This window comes from Microcaecilia unicolor, chromosome 1 (assembly GCF_901765095.1).
Source record: "Microcaecilia unicolor chromosome 1, aMicUni1.1, whole genome shotgun sequence".
Classification (NCBI taxonomy): domain Eukaryota; kingdom Metazoa; phylum Chordata; class Amphibia; order Gymnophiona; family Siphonopidae; genus Microcaecilia; species Microcaecilia unicolor.
Window position 1 is genome coordinate 221,978,280 of NC_044031.1, and position 23,255 is coordinate 222,001,534.

General features: G+C 46.1%; 1 protein-coding gene across 1 annotated transcript in view; it reads right to left on the reverse strand.

Annotated features, from left to right (window-relative positions):
- Nucleotides 1-15,065, reverse strand: part of DPY19L1 (dpy-19 like C-mannosyltransferase 1) — a 286,868-nt gene extending 271,803 nt beyond the window's left edge. Inside the window, exons 1-2 of the mRNA XM_030204533.1 lie at nt 14,683-15,065; nt 9,189-9,213 (exon numbers count right to left, since the gene is read on the reverse strand). Coding sequence (XP_030060393.1) covers nt 9,189-9,213; nt 14,683-14,995 — 338 coding nt within the window. The 5' untranslated portion in view covers nt 14,996-15,065. The remainder of the gene's footprint in view (nt 1-9,188; nt 9,214-14,682) is intronic.
- Between the last annotated feature and the right edge of the window lie 8,190 nt (nt 15,066-23,255).

A 23,255-nucleotide genomic window follows, 5' to 3' on the forward strand; every position in this document is an offset into this window, starting at 1 on the left:
GGGGGGCAGACTCAGGAAAGATGTCAGGAAGTATTTCTTCACGGAGAGGGTGGTGAACGCTTGGAATGCCCTCCCGCGGGAGGTGGTGGAGATGAAAACGGTAACGGAATTCAAGCATGCGTGGGACAGGCATAAAGGAATCCTGTGCAGAAGGAATGGATCCACAGAAGCTTAACTGAAATTGGGTGGCAGGGGGAAGAGGGGTTGGTGGTTGAGAGGCTAGGATGGGGGAGGGCAGACTTTTTATACGGGGTCTGTGCCGGAGCCGGTGATGGGAGGAGGGACTGGTGGTTGGGAGATGGGAAATACTGCTGCACAGATTTATACGGCTGTGCCCTGGAAAAGACAGGTACAAATCAGGGTAAGGTATACACATATGAGTTTATCGTGGGCAGACTAGATGGACCGTGCAGGTCTTTTTCTGCCGTCATCTACTATGTTACTATGTTACTATGGATCTACACTATCATCACTGGTGACAGCATGTTATCTTGCGCCCCATTTCACAGTATGCAGGCAGCATGTGACTTAGCGCATAGTGCATGTCAGAACTGTAACTGTTACTGCAGCCATGCATTGAACAGTTAGCACATGCTAGTCACACACTCAGACTGCAATTCTATAAAAGGAGCACATATGGGTTGGATTCAATAAATGTCACTCAAAATTTGGTGCCAAAAAAAGGCGCTGAATGGTATTCTGTAACTGGTGTTCCAGGATTGGCAACCTTTATAGAATAACATGTAAAGCCAGGATCCGCTCTCAACTTTTGGCATGAGGAGTTACACCAATTGAAACCAGGTGTAAATCATGGACTAAGTTGGCCACAGATCCATCCATGCCCCTCCCATGGCCACACTACCTTCACAAACCTACACAGAAATGCTTAGGTGCTATTCTTTAAATGGGATTATGTGTTTTCGCATGGATCTGTTGTTTCTGCTCCGTTTTGGCACCTTGTGTCCATTAGAATGCTTTTCCGTATCAACAATTTGGCATGGATGTAGAGTCCAACATTCAGGGGCATATATAGAATTCTCCCGTTTGAGCCTATTCTGTCAAAGAAAAGTTGGATTTGTAAGTACATGATCCACACAGACTCATCCATATGGATACCCACTGCAGCTATACAGTGTCACTGATATGACTGAGCAGGATTCACTGATTATCACAATAATATAATGCTGTACTTCTTTGCTACACCAAGTCAATGCATAAGGCAATTGATCACCACGTTCAGTCACCATCTGGATATTGTGAACCTGGATGTCTCCATTCTTTGAGTTTTTGCATCGGCTTCTTATTTTAGCTAATTTCTATTTATTTGTTTTAAATTTATTTAACATTTGTAACTGTTTTTTGAACTTTACTGTCTGGATTTACACAAAAAGTAGCACACATGAGTTGTCTTGTTGGGCAGACTGGATGGACCGTGCAGGTCTTTTTCTGCCGTCATCTACTCTGTTACTATGTATATGTTATGATTTAAATTGTATTGTTGGTGAAACGTGCCCATGTCCGACATAAATATTTGGTGGAATAAAAGCCTTCGTATTTTCTATAATCGCAGGTCTGCTGTTTGTTTCTGCTAAGGCATGAAGTACTTCTGTGCATGAAAGAAGAATAGAACTAGGATGATTTTATGTGATGATGTTAAACTGACCAAACAAGTAGAAAAGTTGACAGCAAAAGCCAGAAGGATACTTGGGTGCAGAGAGGAATGGCCAGCAGGAAAAAGGAAGAGATAATGCCTTTGTATATAGGTCTCTGGTGAAACCTCATTTAGGAGTATTCTTGTACAACTCTGGAGATCTAATTTTCCAAAAGACAAACAGGATCGAGTTGCTTCAGAATGCGGCAACTAAAATGGTCAGTAGCCTTCGTCATAAAGTGTATGGAAACAGACTTAAAGATCACAATATATATTTTTTCTGGAAGACAGATAGAAAGGAGATATGATAGAGACATTTAAATATCTCCATGGCATTAATACACAAGTTGCAAGTCTTTTTCAATTAAAAAGAAACTCTGGAATGAAGGGGCATAGGATGAAGGTGAAATGGGATAGATTCAGGAGCAATCTAAGAATATATTTCTTTATGGAATGGGTAGTGGATGTGTGGAATTGTCTCCCGGTGGAGGTGGTAGAAACAAAGACTATTCCTGAATTCAAGAAAGCATGAGATAAGCCCATAGGATTTCTGAGGGAGAGGAAGAAATAGTAGATGGTAAGGATGGGCAAACTGGTTAGACCATATCGTCTTTATCTGCCATCATTTTCTCTGTTTCACTGTTTCTATATGAACAAGCTGAGTTCTAGAATAGGTAAATGAAGTCTCTAATAGGGCAGCCCCACAAACGTTAATTTGTAATAACAGCAGGAAAACAGGCTCCATGGTTTACATCTGAGCTTAAAGGGTTAAAGAGGAACTACAACGGTCAAAGAAGCTTTAGGTTGGCACCAGGGGATTCAGTAGAAACCCATGTGTTTTATCATTCCCACCTTAAAGTAATTCCCTTATTTGACCTGTTTGTCTGTCCTGATTAGAATGTAAGCTCTGTTGAGCAGGGACCATCTCTTCATATTCAAGTGTACAAAGCTGCATGTCTAGTAGTGCTATAGAAATGTAGTAGTAAGGGGTATTTCCTGTGACGCAGTAAATGTTCATCTTTAGACTGAAAGTGTGTCTCCTGAATACACCCCACTCCCATATGATTCCTTAAAATATAACTGTTGCTTACAGAGCAAGTTTAGTTCCCACACATTAAGTGTGAGCACCACCACTTGTCTAGTACCAAGACCTACCAGATGTCAAAACTAACCCAGTTCCTCGCATCCTAACCCCAAACCAGACCATTACCACCAACAACTGACCCTTACAAACCTCCCTACATAGCTCCCATTCCCTCCCTTCTCCAACCCCCTCCCCCATCTTCCTTCACCCAATCCCTTCCTCCATCTCCCAAACATCCACATGGCCTCCCCTTCCCCTGCCTTCCCAAATATGAACTATAGAAGAAACATAAGCAAAGACAAAAACTATATCACAACAGCAAATTATTCAAATTTTAAGGCAACCAGCCAACGTTATGAGTCTGAATGAGGGAAACCATCTCAACAACCCAGTGAGTCCAATCAACAGCTCTCAGCTGCTGTATGGTTGTAGGCCCTCCAAGTATGTAATAAGCTACAAATAAAATAACCAGGAGCAGATGAAAATCCTCACCCTGGCCGATCCAGCTCTGTCTCTGTCAAATCCGAGTGGCGCTGTACTTGCAGTCTTTCTGCTAACCATGCTTCCACCTCTGTATAGAGGGGGTTCCGCACATAGATATCTACTTAGTGGGTAATTTTTCTCCAGCATCCTTGAGCATATTAGACTCCAGAAGAATTTGTTGCACTTCCCTGGGAGATGTTAATTTATGTTGCTGGTTTTGCAAAGCAAAAGACATCCCAAACGGGAAATGCCACATGTTATCGAATATTGTGGGAAGGCAGATACCAGGTGATATCCCAAAACTCCCTGTGCTGCTGACATATTCAAAAAGAGTTCCACCTCCCCATTCCACTGTATGTGACCCACCTTCCGGATAGCTTGCAAAATCCACTCCTTAATAGGGAATCTCAAGAAACAGGCCACAATGTCTCTCGGGCAATCTGGGGGTTTTGGGCCCAGCGCATGATGTACCCTTTCAAAATCAATCTGAGGGAGTTCATATGCTGGCTCCACCACTAAAAGAAATTGGTGGCACATATTTTGCATGAGTTTCGCTGTGGTTTGCTCCCACTATGCTTCCGGGACCCCTCACGCCCTTAAATTATTACAGCGTACTCTATTTTCTCCATCTTCAAGTTCAGGAAGGAGATCCTCCTCTTGAGCCTCCAAACTTGAACAGCGTTTTTTTAGGGCTCCTAGCTCCATATCATGGTCAATAACCAGCTCCTCAAACTTCTGCAGCTGTTTGCCCATACTCACCATGGTTTTGCGCACAGCTTCTAGATCTGCATGTAGATCACTTAAGTTTTTTATAGCTGCTTTCAGTTTCTCCAATTTTGGAGCTCAGTGTGGCTTGCTGGATGCCCATCATGATCATCCACGCACTTCTAGCATTCAGGCCTTCCCTCTGGTGTGCTTACTGCTGACGTCGAAGCCATGTTCTCTGGGATCTGCTCCAATGATTGCTGAGACTGGTAAGCAAACACTTTTAAATCCAGCCTGGGTTTTTTTTTACTAGACATGCTCCTACAAGTTGTCTCCATTCAGTGGTCATCTAATCACACAGCTCGTGTTCAGTACCACTTACAGTGACTAAATATTGCAGAGTCAAGAGCTGCTTGACAGCTAAGCAAGCATCTACATGGTGACGTCACTTCCTTCTGCATCTCAGAGAAGCTTTTCACTCTGGTGAAGTCCTCAGAGCTTCTACAAGACCAAATGGTAATGGATGGAATTGGAAATGCAATCTCATGATAGTAAGCCTGGGACTACTGAAAACTCTCCTTGATGGAGCTATACAGGTATGCCTCCAATAGTTTTCAGGGCCACGAGGTATTTCTTCTCTCTTTCTGCTAAAATAACTGAACTTTATGAAAAACTACAGTACCCATAGAGAGGCACTGACCTGCCTGAGGGTCTAGAACCAGGCAAAGGATGCCTTCCTTCCTACGAAAAATGAGGTGATGATGCCCCTGTATAAGACTCTGAGACCTTAGTTTGAATATTGAGTACAATTCTGGAGACCGCATCTTCAAAAAGATATAAACTTGATGGAGTTGAACCAGAGGATGGTTCTAAAATGGTCAGCAGTTTTCATCATAAAGAGTATGAGGTCAGACTTACAGATCTTAGTATGTATACTTTGGAAGAAAGGCGAGAGTGTTGGTCCATTCGTCGGGTAAATCTCTCTCATCTGTACCCTTATCCTTTACTGCCAACTCAAGACTCTGTTCCTTTTATCTTGAGGCACCCTATAACTGGAACAGACTTCCTGAGTCAGTACGTCAAGCTCCCTCTCTGGCTGTATTCAAATATAGACTAAAAGTCCACCTTTTAAAGCTATTTTTACTCCTAACTCCTATTGACTTGTTCAGTGCCCATGTCTGTTTCATCATTCCCACCATAAGTAATTCCCTAATCTCTTATTTGTCCTATTTGTCTCCTTGATTAGATTGTAAGTTCTGATGAGCACGGACTACCTCTTACATGTTTAGTGTACAGTGCTGCGTATGTCTAGTAGCACTATAGATAAGTAGTAGTAGGGCGCTCAAAAATGGTTAGTGGTCTTCGTCATAAAGCATATGGAGGCAGACTCACAGACCTTGATAATGTATACTTTCGAAGAAGGGCGAGAGAGGGGAGATATGAAAGAGAAGTTTAAATACCTACATGGCATAAATGCACAGGAGGAAAGTCTTTCAACTGAAAGGAAGACCTGGAATGACAGGCATAAGATCAAGGTGAAAGAAGTAACCGGAGGAAATACTTCTTCTTGGAAAGGGGGGTGAATTCATGGAAAGGCCTCCCAGTGGAGATGAGGAGACGAAAACTGTATCTGAATTTAAGAAAGCTTGGGACAAGTACATAGAATCTCTAAGGAAGTGAAAGGGAAAGTAGATGATATGGATGGGCAGGCTGGATAGGTTATATGGTCTTTACCTGCATTCATTTTTCTACATTTCTAAAGAGAAGAAACAGCAACTTCCGCCCCACACTTTGAATGAAATGAGAATTATCATGCTTAACTCAGCAGCCCCTCTAAGTATATCATCCCTAGTGGCAAGGGAAAGCTAGAAATTTTTACAGGATAAGCACCCACCTTCCCTGATTATGTTCAGCACCCACTGATCTTGCATTATTCAGGTCCACACCTGGAAAATTTTCTGTTAATTGTCCCCCAGCTGAGATCATTTTGATTTGAACACCCACATCTTCATTGTGAAGACTTGTTACCTCCAGGTACTATTAGTGCTTGTCAGCTGTCCCTACTGAAGTTTCAAGAGGACCAATTTTTCCCTTGTATCATATTCCTTATTAGTGGCCGAGCCTTGGCTTCTTCATCTCCCGTCAAGTCTCTCAACTGGCTCCTAGAAGCCTGAGAGCTTCTGTTCCTCAATTCCTTAACCAGTAATTGAAGATCTTCCCCAAAAAGCAGGCACCCCTGAAGGATAATCCTTCTAGTTGGGCTTTAGAAACTGTACAGAGCCCACCATGCTGCTACTGAAGTGGCCACTGCCTTAGCTGATATTTAAATTAAGCTACATTGGATATAAGCCACAAAGATTACTATTGATTCCATCACTGGCCCATCTTCCTGCAGACAGACCTTTTATCACAGTTGAATCCAGCACACTAATGCCCTAACCTAGCCATATATCCACTATATGCTATTTGAAGCAAAAGGCTAGCTTCAGTATTTTGAACTTGTACCTCAATATCATATCAGATTTTGCATGCTGGGTATCTCTCAGAATTGCTTCCTCCTCACTGGGGATTATAGTGTGCTTCACAACCACAGTCATCAGAATATCCGCCTTAAGGTACCTTGAGATGGTTCACAATCTGCTCCTTGGGCAAGAGATGGAGCCTGCCAATAGCTCTGGCTATATTCAATTTTGATTTCAACACCTGCCACTCCTCTTCTAACTCCCTTGCTGCTTGGTGAGATGTTAGATTTCTTCTGAATTCCAGGCAAAAATCAGATCTCTCATGATCTTTGGTTCCTGTCCCAGTTCTTCCAAGATTTTAAGCTGTTGTCAATTGGTTTTTTTTTTTGTTTGTTTGCTTTTTTAATTTGCAATATCGTGTTAAACATTGATGGCCACAGCCACCACACTTGAGCAAAAGCACCAGCTGCTGCCTGGCTGACATTGACTACCACCTATTTTAGAAAAGTCTGCTTTCCCTGATGTCAAAACCTGGCTACACCTCTGAGTGGAGGCAGAATGAGCCTGCTATGGAGCTCTGCCTTCTACCTCTGCAAAAGAAGCATCAGCTGTCTCTCCATTTCTGCTGACATCCTGTCTCGGCATGCAGTAGCTGATGAACCCCTGTGCTTCTGCTGCTTACTTTCTTCACTCTCCCCCCCTACTGGAATTTTCTGCCAGTTAAGCTAAGGATGCAAAAAAGGCCACCTGCTAGCAAGAGAACTGCTCTTTCCCCTCCTTTCATGGATTTTTTTCCAAGCAACTTTATGCAGCTTGCTTAAGAACCAGACCTGCCAGGCCACTCCACAAAGGGACAATAGGAAGGATCTTACCAGCCTATCTCAGAGACTCCTCACCACACCAGCCCAGTTGTCTCCTTCCTACTGCAGAAAGAACAATGGTTGGTTTCCCTACCTCCCCTATATAAAGAGGTGCCGCAACCAGTTCTGGCTCTGTCTCTAACTGCTGGAAGTTCTCTGGACTGGTCTGCAAAGTAAAAAGGAAGCCAGCTTTCTCCCTCTTAAGATACAAAGAATTAAAACAAAACTCTCTCCTACTATGAAGATTTACCCTCAAATGGTTTTGTTTATTCCTAACATCTTTTTTTTTTTTTGTTACATTTGTACCCCATGGCAGGCTCAATGCGGCTTACATGGGGCAATGGAGGGTTAAGTGACTTGCCCAGAGTCACAAGGAGCTGCCTGTGCCTGAAGTGGGAATCAAACTCAGGTCCTCAGTTCCCCAGGACCAAAGTCCACCACCCTAACCACTAGGCCACTCCTCCACTCGAGGTATATGGAATGTATAACAAAATACTGCAGCTTCTCTTATTTTCTTTGTTTAGCAACTATAAAGGGTATTGCATTGTAAGGGTAAGGTTAAAGTATTTGATGTACCATCTTTCTGTGGTACAACCAAAATTGTTTACGTATTATGAGGGGGGCATTAAAAAAAAAAAAAAGCCAAATTCCCCCCACCCCCAAAAAAAAAAAAAAAGTGTCCTGCTCATAGCATCCAAAAAAGGCCATCTCACAGCCATAATCCAACAATCCTGTTGGATTATGGCTGTGAAATGGATGTTTTTGCACCGAGAACATCCAAAATGAATAGCCGTTTTCCAAAGTGAAACACGTCCAACTTTTGAACAACAAAAAAAACAGAGACATGAACATCTGCCTGGCATCATTTTCAAAAATATGGCCAAACAAACATCCTAGCAAAATGGTGGAGAAGCCTAGTTGTTAGAGCAGTGGACTGTAAATCGAACGACACAGGTCCAAACCCCACTATAACTCTTTCTGGGGGGAAAAGTGATCTCTCCAGGACCTACAAAATACCTACTGTACCTGAATGTACACCATTTCAATAGCCTTCAGGGATTACATGTGTCTTAAAATATATTAGGCGGGGCTAGTGCTGGGCAGACCTCTACTGTCTGTGCCCTGAAAATGGCAGATACAAAATCAAGGTCAGGTATACACATAAAGTAGCACATATGAGTTTATCTTGTTGGGCAGACTAGATGGACTGTACAGGTCTTTCTCTGCCGTCATCTACTATGTTACTATGTTAGTAGATATTTTTTCTGTTTCTGGAAGGCTCAGAATTATTTTTTTAAAAAAAGGCGTTGATGTGGGGACTTGAACCTGGGTCCCTTGGTTCACAGTTCACTGCACTAACCACTAGGCTATGCCTCTGAGCTGCTTACCCTTTTTTCATAATGGCTAGAATACCTGCAGCTGACAAACAGCCTGATTTTCCTTTCCAGTTTCACTTTCAGGTGAGAAGGAAGGTGTCAGCAATCACCGGGTGATTAAGGTGCAGTCATGCCTTAATCCCTCCAGTGGTCAGTGCTTAATTACAGCAACTTTTTCTAAGGTCTACGTAATGGAAACAGCCCTAGCTAAAAAACGTCCTTTTTAGATATGGACATTTCTTCTCATTCAAAAATCCTTGTTGGATGTCTTACTTTTGGGCACTTCCTATTCCCGCCCAAAACATGACCACTTGCTATTTGGACAAATTCATTCTGACTTCCCAAAATCAGGATTTAGACATTTTTAGCAGATGGCCTTATTTTTTAGGCATTCTAAAACGTCTATCTATTTTGAAAATGAGAACTTACATTGTTGAGTATTTCCAATAAATATCTTAAAAACAAAAAAAAATTTGAAGATGTTTAAAAGCATTACAAGATTCATAAGTATTCCTACTATTGACAATTTGTAAAAAAAAAAAAAAAAAAAAAATTTAGTTAACTTACCAGTGCAAAACTCCTGCAAAAGCAGCTGAAAAAAAATTTGAAAAGAAGATTAGAACAAATTCATTCACAATCTTATTTTTTATGGCCTAAAATATACTGATTATAACCCTGAAACAACATTCTGTGGCTAGTGAACTGATGCCAATATTCAAAAATATTTTACAATGACTGGTTGTCCATAAAATCGGTTGGACAAAGTATGGCAACGATATATCTTAGTGACAAATGGTAATGATAGTTTCTGTGACATGGATACTCCTTAATTGGAGACTGCATATAGGAATTGCTTATCTGCAACAGAGTTCTCCAAATAGATGGGAAAATGTGGGATACAAATGCAATAAAATAAATAATCACTAAACTGATGGAAAACAGAGTGACCTCGCAACTCAATGAATATATTCAGAAATTCTCCATCCTTCATGAGCCGCAATCGGGCTTTCGCTCTGCCCACAGCACAGAAACGGTCCTTATCACCTTAATATCCAAATTCAAACAAGAAATAGCAACTGGAAATAACATCCTCCTTTTACAATTTGACTTATTCAGCGCTTTTGACATGGTTGATTATACTATCCTTACTAAACTTTGGACAAACTTGGGATTGGTGGCAATATTATTAATTTTTTTTTTTATTTGTACCCCGCGCTTTCCCACTCATGGCAGGCTCAATGCGGCTTAGGTACTTTATTACCACAAGATCCTACCAAGTCAAAGGGACCACAAATATATCTCCATGGTCATCAGAATGCGGGGTATCACAGGGATCTCCACTTTCCCCGGTACTTTTCAACCTTATGATGATTCCCTTGGCCAGGTTACTAGCCAAACACGGACTTAATCCCTTCATATACGCGGATGACATCACTATATTTATCCCCTTTAAATCCAATTTATCTGAAATCTCTGATAAAATTACCACTGGCATGACCATCCTAACCTCTTGGGCTAATGATTTTAAGATTAAATTAAATAAAGAAAAAACACAGTGCCTAGTTATTTCATCTCAATACTCCCCACTCCTCCCGACTACTCTTAACACCCTCGATGTTCAACTCTCCATATCTGACAGCCTAAAGATCCTTGGAGTAACGATAGACAGCCATGTATCCTTCGATAACCACGCTAAGTGGATATTGAAACGAGTGAAATCGTATCTTCCCTTGGCCACCTTCCGAAACCTAGTACAATCCAGTTATTACCCACGCAGATTTTTGCAACAGTGTCTTCTTAGGTTGTAAGACCCAGGTCCTGAAAAGACTTCAGACTGCCCAGACACAGCAGCCAGACTTATCTTTGGCAAGTCAAGATTTGAAAGCGCTTAACCTCTTTGAAAGAAACTTCATTGGCTCCCTATCAAAGAAAGAATAAATTTCAAGGTCCTTACAATAATTCATAAGATCATTTATGGAGAATCCCCTGGCTACATGAATGACTTGGTCGACCTCCCAATTAGAAACAGATCAGTGTCCTCACGAACTTACCTTAACTTACACCTTCCCAACTGCAGAGGAATTAAATACAAAACCTACTATGCATCCAGTTTCTCCTTTTTGGGCAGCCAGCTTTGGAATGCTTTGCCAAGATCTATCCACCCTTCAGAAAAATGTTGAAGACACATCTTTTCAAGCAAGCTTACACTAACAACCCAACTTAATCTTATCAACCCACCCACTTAACTTTAGTTTGACACTGATAATGACTCCGACATTGATTATACCCCTAGACCCCTTCTCCCTACCTCCTTATACTCATCCCCCAGCCTTTTCTTCTCCATTCTTTCCTACCATACCCCACTCAATCCCTATTCCTTTTGCCTATCCTATCTTTGTTTACCTTCCCTTATCCAATTCATTTATTCTTAAAACCACACTATTATTATGTTTATTACAGTTTGTAATTTTCACAAGACTCTAATTTTATTTACTACGTAAGTCGCATTGAACCTGCTAGATATGGGAAAGCGCGGGGTACAAATGTAATAATGTCTCAGTACCTTGTTACGGTAACTTATAGGACAGAGACACTGAGAGAGTAAAAAGTAAATGGAAGGGAGGATGAAGGGAAAGAAAAAGGGCCACAGGACCAGAGGAAAGGAGAACAGAGAAATGAGGTTGAGGGGAAAACAAGGAAGAAAAGTGACTAGACAAACAGCTAATATACCAGAAAGTAATACTGGAAAGGTGTGAGCCAAGCCCAAAATCAAAACAAAAAAAAAAAAAGGAAAGGAAAGCAAAGAAAAAATGAGAAATTATCAGCCTGGCATGTTAATTGCTCAGGCTGAAAAGCAGCACAGCCACCTGACACTAGTGAAGGCTGAGCCATTAGCTCGCAAGTTTTTGATAAAACTGTTAAAGGCTGATCTCTGAAAATACATACATGAAAAAAATGTTTAAATGCTTTAAATTATTCTTATAAGATTTCTGTCTCCTACCTAAGGACTGTCATTTTGGGATTGAAGTGTTTGCCTAATTTAGAATTAGGGAGACAAGAGCATGAGATATGAATATTTTTCTCTGTTCACCAGCTAAATTGTGAGCATATTTACCTATACAGAATCTAAGGGGACGTTATCAGCATGGACTACGGTTAACCCAGGTTACTAGTAACTATTTCTCACTGCCTAAAATGGAGCCTGTGTTAAAGCAGCATGAGTTAGTGGTAAAATAACCTGTTTTAAATGGCAGCCCACATTGATAACTTCTGCCCTCAGTTGGGTAAAAAAAAAAAGTGATGCTGGGGGGATTCTCTGTGGGTTGTTTTATTTTATCCAGGTGGTACCAATATTCAGCCTTGCCCAGACAAAACTGCCCAGCTAAGACAGGCAGCAAAAGCAGGCTTTAGATTATCTGGATAACTTTATTTGGGTATATTGAGCAAAACACCAATATGGCTAAGTTTGGATGAATACTCAGATACAGTTCTTGAATATAGAATTTTATAGTAAAGCAATTTTCCTTTCTCCTAATCAAGCTAGCAGCATTGGGGGCTGCTACTCTTCCTCTAGTGTGATCTATATATCTGTAACATTCTCAGATTCTCTCTCCTCTTTGCTGTTTCACCAGAGGAAATCGTATCCCATAAAGCACAACAACATTTAGTGGCCTAGTGGTTAGGGTGGTGGACTTTGGTCCTGAGGAACTGAGTTCGATTCCCACTTCAGGCACAGGCAGCTCCTTGTGACTCTGGGCAAGTCACTTAACCCTCCATTGCCCCATGTAAGCCGCATTGAGCCTGCCATGAGTGGGAAAGCACGGGGTACAAATGTAAAAAAAAAAAAAAAAGCTAAATATAGACCTAAGAACACATGTGATATATGATTTTCATTTAGATTTGTCCAAACTTGAGCAAGTAAGTGGAGCTGCTGCTTAACAAAAAAAAGTGTTCAAATTCAGGGTACAGGTTCTCTAACCAAGACAACTTTATTTTGAGATTTTTATCTTTTTAACTCCTCCTCCTCCCGTTTGGTTTGTGTGACAATCAAGATTTTTCAACATCTAATCTGAAATATTCAATATGCTGTGGTGACAGAACAAGCATCTGTCAGGAACCTAAGATCTCTCTATATAAAAGGCAACCCCAACGTTCTGAAGCCTCCATGGAAGTTGAGGCGCCCGAGATATCCGGTGTGCACTGAGTGTCTGCACCGCCCTCCCGTCAAAATGTCATGACGTCGAGGGCGGAGCTATGACACTCCACGAGGGCTGAAACGGAAAAGCCACAGCGAACAAGGCAAGTAGCTCGGAGGGACGGAGGGAGGGGGCCCCTTGCTAGCGCCCGTTTCATTGCGCTCAGAAACAGGCATTTTTTCCTAGTAGAAAAATAAAATACAATATTCAGACCAATTCTCAGAAAGCTTCAAAATAATCCATAGATGCATCAGACATATCCATATCTCCTTAGCAGAAATAAGGAACAAACAGTTCTCATAGGGATAATCACGGGGCAGAGTAAACACCAGGACCTAGAGCACACTCTATGAACCTGTTTACAACATCCTCAGTTTCAGCATAGCATAACAGTACCAGAAAAGTTAAAATTCAGGTCCCCAAAATATATGCACCCTAATTCTATATATAAGACCCAAAACTTGGCAAGCAAATTTGGACACAGAACCATTTTGCATGTACAATTTATTGATAAATCAACCAATTGTCAATAATTGGGCACTAATAATCAATTATCAGCGCTAATTAGTATTAATATAAATTTACATGGGCATCTTTAGGCACCAGGTTCCGTGCATAAACTTTCTGTGCAGATCCGAAAAGGGGACACAGCCATGGGAGGGGCATGGGTGGATCAGGGGCATTTCTGGAATTTGAGCAATGTTACAGAATAAGGGGGATCCACACCTAATTTAGGCATGAGAATTTACACCAGGTTTCAGTTGGTGTAAATCCTCCTGGCACCAAAAGCTATGCTATAAACAATGTCCACCTCTTGAGCACCATTTATAGAATAGCAGTTTGCGCTAATTTTTATCAGCGCCGATTTTTCAGTGCCATATACAGAATTTTGTACATGACTTTAAAATGGAGCTTCCAAGAAACAAACTGATTTTTTTGTGTCCTGACTGAGTTTCACACCAGCATTTTTGCTGTTTCTATATCACCTTCCTTGAATGAGTTTAATCCTAACTGGTTTACAAGTAAAACAAAAAAACCCAATAACTATATCAACTCAAATACAATTTGCTGCACCAAAACTTTTTAATACAGCATTTGTAAACAGACTAATCAAAGGTTTAAGATGCAACTGGAAATGCCAACTTTGATTTCCTCCTCGTTTGCTTCAGTTAATTCATTCCTATCCTTACCATACAAGAACACACAACTCAAAGCTTGTCACATTATGATTACTATGATAAAGCATGATTTTTGGCAGGTCCATGACCCTTCCTGAGATGTGTAAGCCATGATTCATGGTTTCTCTAACTGATGCTTAAAAAAAAAATTTTGTGGGCTTTATTTGACTCAAATGTTGAGAAGAAAACTAATAGCTTCGGTGACTGTGAGTGAGTCTCAGAACAAAAGAAAATATCTATTATAACTGGTTTTGAATCAACTCAGAAAGAGACGGGAAAAAAAAAACGAAAACTGGAGACAGTCCTAGCCATCTTCCTTTTTTGTTTCCTTTCAAAGAACTCAACTACAAAAGCCAAATTGGCAGAGCCTCCCAAACTGTGAAGCTAAAACCTCCCAAATTCCATTCCCTCGCCAGCAAAGAGCAAACATATAGTTTACATCTGACCACCTGCCAAACCTTACAAACTCCCGATCTAGTACATAAGCTTCCTATGTAAAAACATTCACAAAAAAAAAAAAAAAGTTCCCAGAATGGATGGCCTACAATGCCTCACCGTACAAAGAATTACAGTACTATTCTATCGGGTACCTCTCTTGATGCATGGGATAGTTAATGCATCAGTGCAACCAAGTGTCAGGGGTGCAGCCTGGGTTGCGCATGAGATGGCTGGGTCTCTCTCTCTCACCTAGAAACAGCGAGCTCCAGTGGCGGAAGCGGGGGGCACGGCGCAGACTCAGCCTCTCGCGCAGGGCGGCCGTCAGGCTGCATAGGGGGTGCCGGCGTGCCTGCAGCTGGGACGGAGGCCGGGCTTGGGCGCAACTTGCCCCGGACTCGGTAGCTCTCTGATCCCGGCCCCCCTTGCGTACGGGGGATCGCTTCCTGCCTCCCGGTTCCGACTCCCCCAACGCCCCGGGCCGGTGCCCCCTGGTCTCATGGCCCCCGCTGGACTCCGACTTGCGCGGTTTGCTGCGCTGCCTGGTCCTTGACTGCACGGACATTGGGTAATAACGGACCCTCACTCACAATGTAGGACTACGACAGAGGTACTGGGGGGAAGCACTACCCTGCCCCTCCACTGTGACGTGTACACCGTGGCAACACAAACCTCCAGTCTCACTCTCTTCCCGTCGTCACGGCAACGCGGAACAGCTGGAGACTCCACCTCTTTGTAAGTGCTTGCTTCCCGTTCTCAGAGCTGCGGTCGGTGATAGGCGGGCAAGGGACGTAGGCGGAGTCGGCCGCCCATTCTTCTGACGTTTACAGGGCGCTCGCGACGCTGACTGACGCTGCACAGCCGGTTTCCTCGTGTAGTGTTCAGTAAGGAGTACTACTACTACTACTATTTAGCATTTCTATAGCGCTACAAGGCATACGCAGCGCTGTACAAACATAGAAGAAAGACAGTCCCTGCTCAAAGAGCTTACAATCTAATAGACAAAAAAATAAATAAAGTAAGCAAATCAAATCAATTAATGTGAACGGGAAGGAAGAGAGGAGGGTAGGTGGAGGCGAGTGGTTACAAGTGGTTACGAGTCAAAAGCAATGTTAAAGAGGTGGGTTTTCAGTCTAGATTTAAAGGTGGCCAAGGATGGGGCAAGACGTAGGGGCTCAGGAAGTTTATTCCAGGCGTAGGGTGCAGCGAGACAGAAGGCGCGAAGTCTGGAGTTGGCAGTACTGGAGAAGGGAACAGATAAGAAGGATTTATCCATGGAGCGGAGTGCACGGGAAGGGGTGTAGGGAAGGACGAGTGTGGAGAGATACTGGGGAGCAGCAGAGTGAGTACATTTATAGGTTAGTAGAAGAAGTTTGAACAGGATGCGAAAACGGATAGGGAGCCAGTGAAGGGTCTTGAGGAGAGGGGTAGTATGAGTAAAGCGACCCTGGCGGAAGATGAGACGGGCAGCAGAGTTTTGAACCGACTGGAGAGGGGAGAGGTGACTAAGTGGGAGGCCAGCAAGAAGCAGATTGCAGTAGTCTAAACGAGAGGTGACAAGGGTGTGGATGAGGGTTTTGGTAGAGTGCTCGGAAATAAAGGGGCGGATTTTACGGATGTTGTAAAGAAAGAAACGACAGGTCTTGGCGGTCTGCTGGATATGAGCAGAGAAGGAGAGAGAAGAGTCAAAGGAGCATCGATTTATAAAGTGTCTAAAGTAGAGAGGTGTGGTAGCTGTGTTAGTCCACTCTTAAAGGTTATCAATAGAAAGAAAACATGGAAAAGAAAATAAGATGATACATTTTTTATTGGACATAACTTAATACATTTCTTGATTAGCTTTCAAAGGTTGCCCTTCTTCCTCAGATCGAAATAAGCAAATGAGGTAGCAGATAGTATATGTGAGAGAAACATCAAAGCATTACTTCCATATCATCAAGCTGATCAATCCATAGACTGGTGGGTTGTGTCCATCTACCAGCAGGTGGAGATAGAGAGCAAACTTTTGCCTCCCTATATGTGGTCATGTGCTGCCCAGTGTTGCCAGGTGGGCGGTTTTACCGCCCAATTGGGCGGTTTTCCGCGACCCGCCGCGGGAAATTTTTGCCCGCGGCGGGTTGCGGTTTTTTGGGCTGTTTTTGGCCTTCAGTGCGGTTTTTTCGGCCGCGGGGGGGCGGGGTTAGTGACGTTTTTGGGTGGGGTTAATGACGTTTTGGGCGGGGTTAGTGACGTGGGAGGCGGGGCCGATGACGTAGGAGGCGGGGCCGATGACGGGGAGGCGGGGCCGATGACGTGGGAGGCGGGGCCGATGACGGGGAGGCGGGGCCGATGACGTGGGAGGCGGGGCCGATGACGGGGAGGCGGGGCCGATGACGTGGGAGGCGGGGCCGATGACGGGGAGGCGGGGCCGGTGACGTGGAAGGCGGGGCAAGTGACGGCGGGGGCGGGGTTGATGACGGCGGGGGCGGGCATGATGACGCGGGGGTGGGGGTGTCAGGGGCGGGGTTTGTGTTTGGGCGGGTTTTGGGCTGTTTTTTGGGCTCGATCGGGCTGGAAAAAAATTTTCCACCTGGCAACCCTGGTGCTGCCGGAAACTCCTCAGTATGTTCTCTATCTCAGCAGGTGGTGGTCACACACAGCAGCAGCTCTGGCTAGGCCTCCAAGCCTAATCCTTAGGTTTTGTTGAGGGCTCTTTTGAGCAAGTGCAAACCTGGTGGTGCCAGGTCCCTCCTTTTCTCCCCCCTCCCGCTGGCTCCGTTTAAAAAAAAAAAAAAAAAATTTTAAACGTCTTTAAAGGCGTTTAATTCGACGTTTCTTTAAACGTTCATTGCAGCTACTCACTGGGACACCAGTTCGTTACAGCTCGGAGCGGCAAGCAGGTAATTTTACCTTTTTATAGCGGGCAGGGGGTTCCCCGATTCTTCTCCTCGTGGCATATGGCGTCGGAGGGCGAGGGCGCAAAGGGTCGCTCCCCAGATCGCTGGAGCGCTTCTAGAGGGGATGCGGGGGTTTTACAACCTGATTCGCCCTTGATGGGTGACAGTTTAGTGACCGATGAATGTCCCGGTCGTTCCTCCGGCGTGGCGGTTTTTTCCCGCCATAAACGCCCATCCCCCGCTCCTCGCCTCCGCCATCTTGGCCGGCCACGCGGCTCGGACGGCTTCTTCGTGGGCCGCCCTTGAGGTTGGAGACATTAATGCCATGAACGCCCTTAATTTGGGCGACGGCACAAGCGGCTAAAGTTAAGCGCCGTTCTTCCCGCGCGGCTCCTTCGCGGAGTTTCGCACCGGACGCCATTTTGGATGCGCAGCATGTCTCTCCCCCGCTATTGCGAGCGCCGGTTGAGAGTGCGTCTAGGGCTGTTGCCCAGGCTGCGGAAGTGCACAGTCTGGGGGGTTTCTCCCCCGTGTTTGTTTTGCTGCTGCATCAGGCTTTCCTCATGCACAACGCTGCCCCTTCTCCCTCTTCTGATAAAGAGGTTGAGGTTCCCAGAGGTAAACGCCCTCGGGTTGATTTCCAGGCCTTGGAGGACTTTGTCTCCTCCGATGTAGATGAGGGCAGCGTGTCTGAGGTCTCCCAACGGTCCTTTGCGGATTCCTTGGAGGAGATAGATCCCCGCTCGGATGGAGCGGATGACCCCTCTGCAGCGCGGCTTTTTAGCCCAGAGGATTTGCCCAACCTGTTTTTACAGGCCATGGACACTTTGTAGATTTCCTCTCCGGAGGACGTCTCTCCCTCAGCCCCTGTTGGCTCTGCCATTATGCTGGGGACGAAGCGCCCGCCTAGATCCTTCCACGTGCATGATGCCATGCACACCTTAATTGCGGCTCAATGGGATGTCCCGGAAACGAGCCTTAAAGTGGCTAGGGCTATGTCCCGCCTCTATCCTTTGGCTGTGAGTGAACGTGAGGCCTATCTATGGCCTACCGTGGATTCTTTCATCACTGCGGTGACTAAGAAAACGGCGTTGCCGGTGGAAGGTGGCACGGCCCTAAAGGACGCCCAAGACAGAAGATTGGAGGCGGCCTTAAGGTCGTCCTTTGAGGCAGCTGCTTTAAGTTTGCAGGCCTCAGTTTGCGGCTCCTATGTGGCCAGGGCGTGCCTGACTATGGTGCAGCGGGCTTCCCCCTCGGATCTTTCCTTGAGGGCTGATTGGCCGGCCCTGGAATCGGGCTTAGCCTATTTGGCAGACTTGCTGTATGATGTCTTGAGAGCCTCAGCTAAAGGCATGGCTCAGACAGTCTCTGCGCGGCGGTGGCTTTGGCTGAAACATTGGTCTGCTGACCACGCCTCTAAATCCCGCCTGGCTAGATTGCCTTTTAAAGGCAAGCTGCTCTTTGGGGTCGAGCTGGACGAAATCGTGACCGATCTCGGCACGTCTAAGGGCAAGAAATTACCAGAGGTCAGGGCTCGGGCTAGTACTCGTCCCGGTACCTCCAGAGGACGGTTGCTGGAAGCCCGTCGGTACCGCCCGGGCAAGTCGGTTTCCTCTGCCCCCTCTTCCTTCAAGAGGAATTTCTCCCCCAAGCAGCATTCCTTTCGCAGAGACCGCCGTCCCGGAGGTGCTCCCTCCGGTCCTCCCCCAGGGTCTCGTACCCAATGACGGGGCCTTGGTCCACGCCCCAGTGCAGATTGGAGGACGGCTGTCCTCGTTTCTGGGCGAGTGGACCACTATAACTTCAGACGCGTGGGTGCTGGAAGTCATCAGAGACGGCTACAAGCTAGAGTTCTGCCAACCCTTAAGAGACGGGTTTGTACTCTCTCCCTGCAAGTCTCCGGTCAAGCTGTGGCAGTGCAGCAGACCTTGGACAACCTGATCCGCCTGGGTGCGGTCGTTCCGGTGCCAAAAAATCAGATTGGCAAGGGACGTTACTCCATTTACTTTGTGGTTCCAAAGAAAGGAGGTTCTGTCCGGCCTATCCTCGACCTCAAAGGGGTCAATCGGGCCTGGAAAGTGAGGCACTTTCGCATGGAGACTCTCCGCTCTGTTATAGCGGCAGTGAAGGCAGGAGAGTTCTTGGCTTCCTTGGACATCAAGGAAGCGTACCTGCATATTCCCATCTGGCCTCCTCTCCAACGCTTTCTGCGTTTTACAGTCCTGAGACGACACTTCCAGTTCAGAGCCCTCCCTTTCGGGTTGGCTACTGCTCCGCGGACCTTTTCCAAAGTAATGGGGGTCATAGCGGCCTTCCTGCTAAAGGAAGGAGTACAAGTCCATCCTTATCTGGACGACTGGTTGATCCGAACCCCCTCTTATGCAGAGTGCGGCAAAGCTATGGACCGGGTAGTTGCTCTTGTGAGCTCCCTGGGATGGATCATCAACTGGAAGAAGAGCCAGCTGCGCCCGACTCAGTCCCTGGAGTATCTGGGAGTTCGATTCGACACCCAAGTGGGCAGAGTGTTCCTGCCAGACAATAGGACTGTCAAGCTTCAGGCTCAGGTGGACTAGTTCCTAGTAGCCTCTCCTATTCGGGCTTGGGACTACGTGCAGCTGTTGGGCTCTATGACGGCCACGATGGAAGTAGTGCCCTGGGCCAGGGCTCATATGAGACCACTACAGCTATCTCTGCTGCTGCGCTGGACTCCGATGTCGGAGGATTATGCTGTGCGCCTTCCCATGGACCCAGCAGTGCGCAAGGCGCTGAGCTGGTGGACGCAGACAGACAAGTTGTCTGCAGGATTGCCTCTGGTGACCCCGGAGTGGATTGTCGTCACGACAGACGCCTCTTTGATGGGCTGGGGAGCCCACTGCTTGGGAAGGACAGCGCAGGGGCTCTAGTCTCCTGCAGAGGCAAGTGGTCTATCAACCTCCTGGAACTCAGAGCCATTCGGTTGGTGTTATTGGAGTTCATCCCGGTACTGGTGTTGTAGCCTGTACGGGTCCTGTCGGACAATGCCACGGCTGTGGCCTATATCAACCGCCAGGGAGGTACCAAGAGCGCCCCTCTAGCCAAGGAGGCTATGAGTCTTTGCCAGTGGGCGGAAGCGAACCTGGAGCAGCTTTCAGCGGCCCACATTGCCGGAGTCATGAATGTCAAGGCGGACTTTCTCAGTCGCCATACCTTGGAGCCCGGAGAGTGGCAACTATCTGCTCAGGCGTTCTTGGACATCACGAAGCGCTGGGGCCAGCCGAGCCTAGATCTGATGGCGTCATCGGCCAATTGCCAAGTGCCGCGCTTTTTCAGCAGAGGACGGGACCCTCGATCCCTGGGAGTAGATGCTCTTCTCCAACAGTGGCCGACACAAGAGCTCCTCTATGTGTTCCCGCCCTGGCCCATGTTGGGCAGGGTGCTAGACCGGGTGGCAAAGCATCCCGGCAGGGTAATCCTGGTGGGTCCGGATTGGCCCAGACGTCCCTGGTATGCGGACTTGATCAGGCTCTCAGTCGACGATCCTCTGCGGCTGTCAGTGGAGCAGGGCCGGTTACATCAGGGTCCCGTGGTGATGGAGGATCCCTCTCCCTTTGGTCTTACGGCCTGGCTATTGAGCGGCAGCGTCTGAGGAAGAAGGGCTTCTCAGACAAGGTCATCGCCACTATGCTGAGAGCGAGGAAACGCTCTACTTCTACTGCTTACGCCAGGGTTTGGCGTATCTTTGCAGCATGGTGTGAAGCAGGCTCACTTTCTCCCTTCACTGCTCCAATTTCTTCAGTGTTGGCGTTCCTGCAAGAAGGTCTGGAGAAAGGCCTGTCGCTCAGTTCCCTTAAAGTCCAGGTAGCGGCTCTAGCTTGCTTCAGGGGCCGCCTGAAGGGTGCTTCCCTGGCTTCGCAGCCAGATGTGGTGCGCTTTCTCAAGGGAGTTAATCACCTGCGCCCTCCTCTGCACTCAGTGGTGCCTGCGTGGAATCTCAACCTGGTGCTAAGAGCATTGCAGAAGCCGCCTTTTGAACCCTTGTCGAGGGCATCTCTGAAAGACCTGACGTTGAAAGCAGTCTTTTTGGTGGCTATCACTTCAGCCAGAAGAGTTTCCGAGCTCCAGGCGCTCTCATGTCGAGAGCCTTTTCTGCAGTTCACTGAGGCAGGAGTGACTATTCGCACAGTGCCTTCCTTCCTGCCCAAGATTGTTTCTCGCTTCCATGTGAATCAGCAGCTCTGTCTCCCTTCCTTTCGTAGGGAGGACTACCCAGAGGAGTACTCTGCTCTTAAATATCTGGATGTGAGACGAGTCATCTTCAGATACTTGGAAGTGACCAATGATTTCCGGAAATCGGATCATCTGTTTGTCCTGTTTGCAGGTCCTCGTAAGGGTCTGCAGGCTGCTAAGCCTACAGTGGCAAGATGGGTCAAGGAAGCCATTGCAGCGGCTTATGTGGCCGCGGGGAAGGTGCCGCCTATCCAGCTGAAGGCTCACTCCACGAGAGCTCAGGCGGCCTCGATGGCAGAGGCCGGATCCGTCTCCTTGGAAGAGATATGCAAGGCGGCAACTTGGGCTTCGGCTCATACATTCTCCAAGCATTACCGTTTGACTGTGGCTGCACGGGCGGAGGCCCGGTTTGGAGCTTCAGTGTTGAGGTCAGGGATTTCAATGTCCCGCCCTGGGTGAGTACTGCTTCGGTACATCCCACCAGTCTATGGATTGATCAGCTTGATGATATGGAAGGTAAAATTATGTATAATCATACCTGATAATTTTCTTTCCATTAATCATAGCTGATCAATCCATAGCCCCTCCCAGATATCTGTTCTGTTTTTATTCTGGTTGCATTTCAGGTGCAAGTTTAGTCTTCAGTTATTTCAGAAAGACTTCGTGTTCAAGTTCTTTCACTTGGATTCTTCAAGAGTTGAGACGAGTTTGTGTTACAGTGAGCTGCTGCATTCCTCTCCCCTCCGTTTTACGGGGCTGGATTGAGACATAAATTCTGCCGGCACTCCCTCCCGCTTCGTGCGGCTGTAGGGCAGCTTTGTACCCCTCCCGCTTCGGCGGTGTTAGGGTCAGTCAGCTCCTCCCGCGGTTGCGGTTGCAGGATAAGCCAGATCCCCCCGCATCGGCGGGTGTGGTGTCCCTCCCCCGCTCCGCGGGGATGAGCTGGACGGATTCCCCTCCCCCACTTGTGTGGGGATGAGCTGGGTTAATTCCCCTCCCCCGTTTCGGCGGTGGTGAGCTGGGCAGAGTGTCCCTTCGTGGGTGTAATTCTCTAAGTGCTGAGTCCTGCGGATGGAGCTTTGATATCGACATACTGAGGAGTTTCCGGCAGCACATGACCACATATAGGGAGGCAAAAGTTTGCTCTCTATCTCCACCTGCTGGTAGATGGACACAACCCACCAGTCTATGGATTGATCAGCTATGATTAATGGAAAGAAAATTATCAGGTATGATTATACATAATTTTACCTTTGTCTGACAAGTCAAAGTAATGCTTTGATGTTTCTCTGAGGAAGAAGGGCAACCTTTGAAAGCTAATCAAGAAATGTATTAAGTTATGTCCAATAAAAAGGTATCATCTTATTTTCTTTTCCATGTTTTAAAGTGTCTAAGAAAGGTGTAAATTTAACAGGCTCCCCACTTCTAGCATGGAGATTTTTCTTTGTAATTCCTAGTTTTGAGTTTGCATCCTATTGCTATGGTATTTCTAATCATTGCTATGGTATTCTAATCTTTGTTTCTACCTATTGAAATCAATGCTGCGGTCTTATAATGTAATCATAGGATGGTCTAACATCCAGCACTTACTTAAAATCTTTCTTGCAACTGGGTAACCTGGCACCACTAGGGGACCAATGCACTAGGCTGTGCTACCCATTGTCACAGGAAAAAGTGTAAAACCACCACACGAGCAGCATGCCTGCTGAGAGAAATCCGGGCCCAGGGGAAACAGACTTAGGG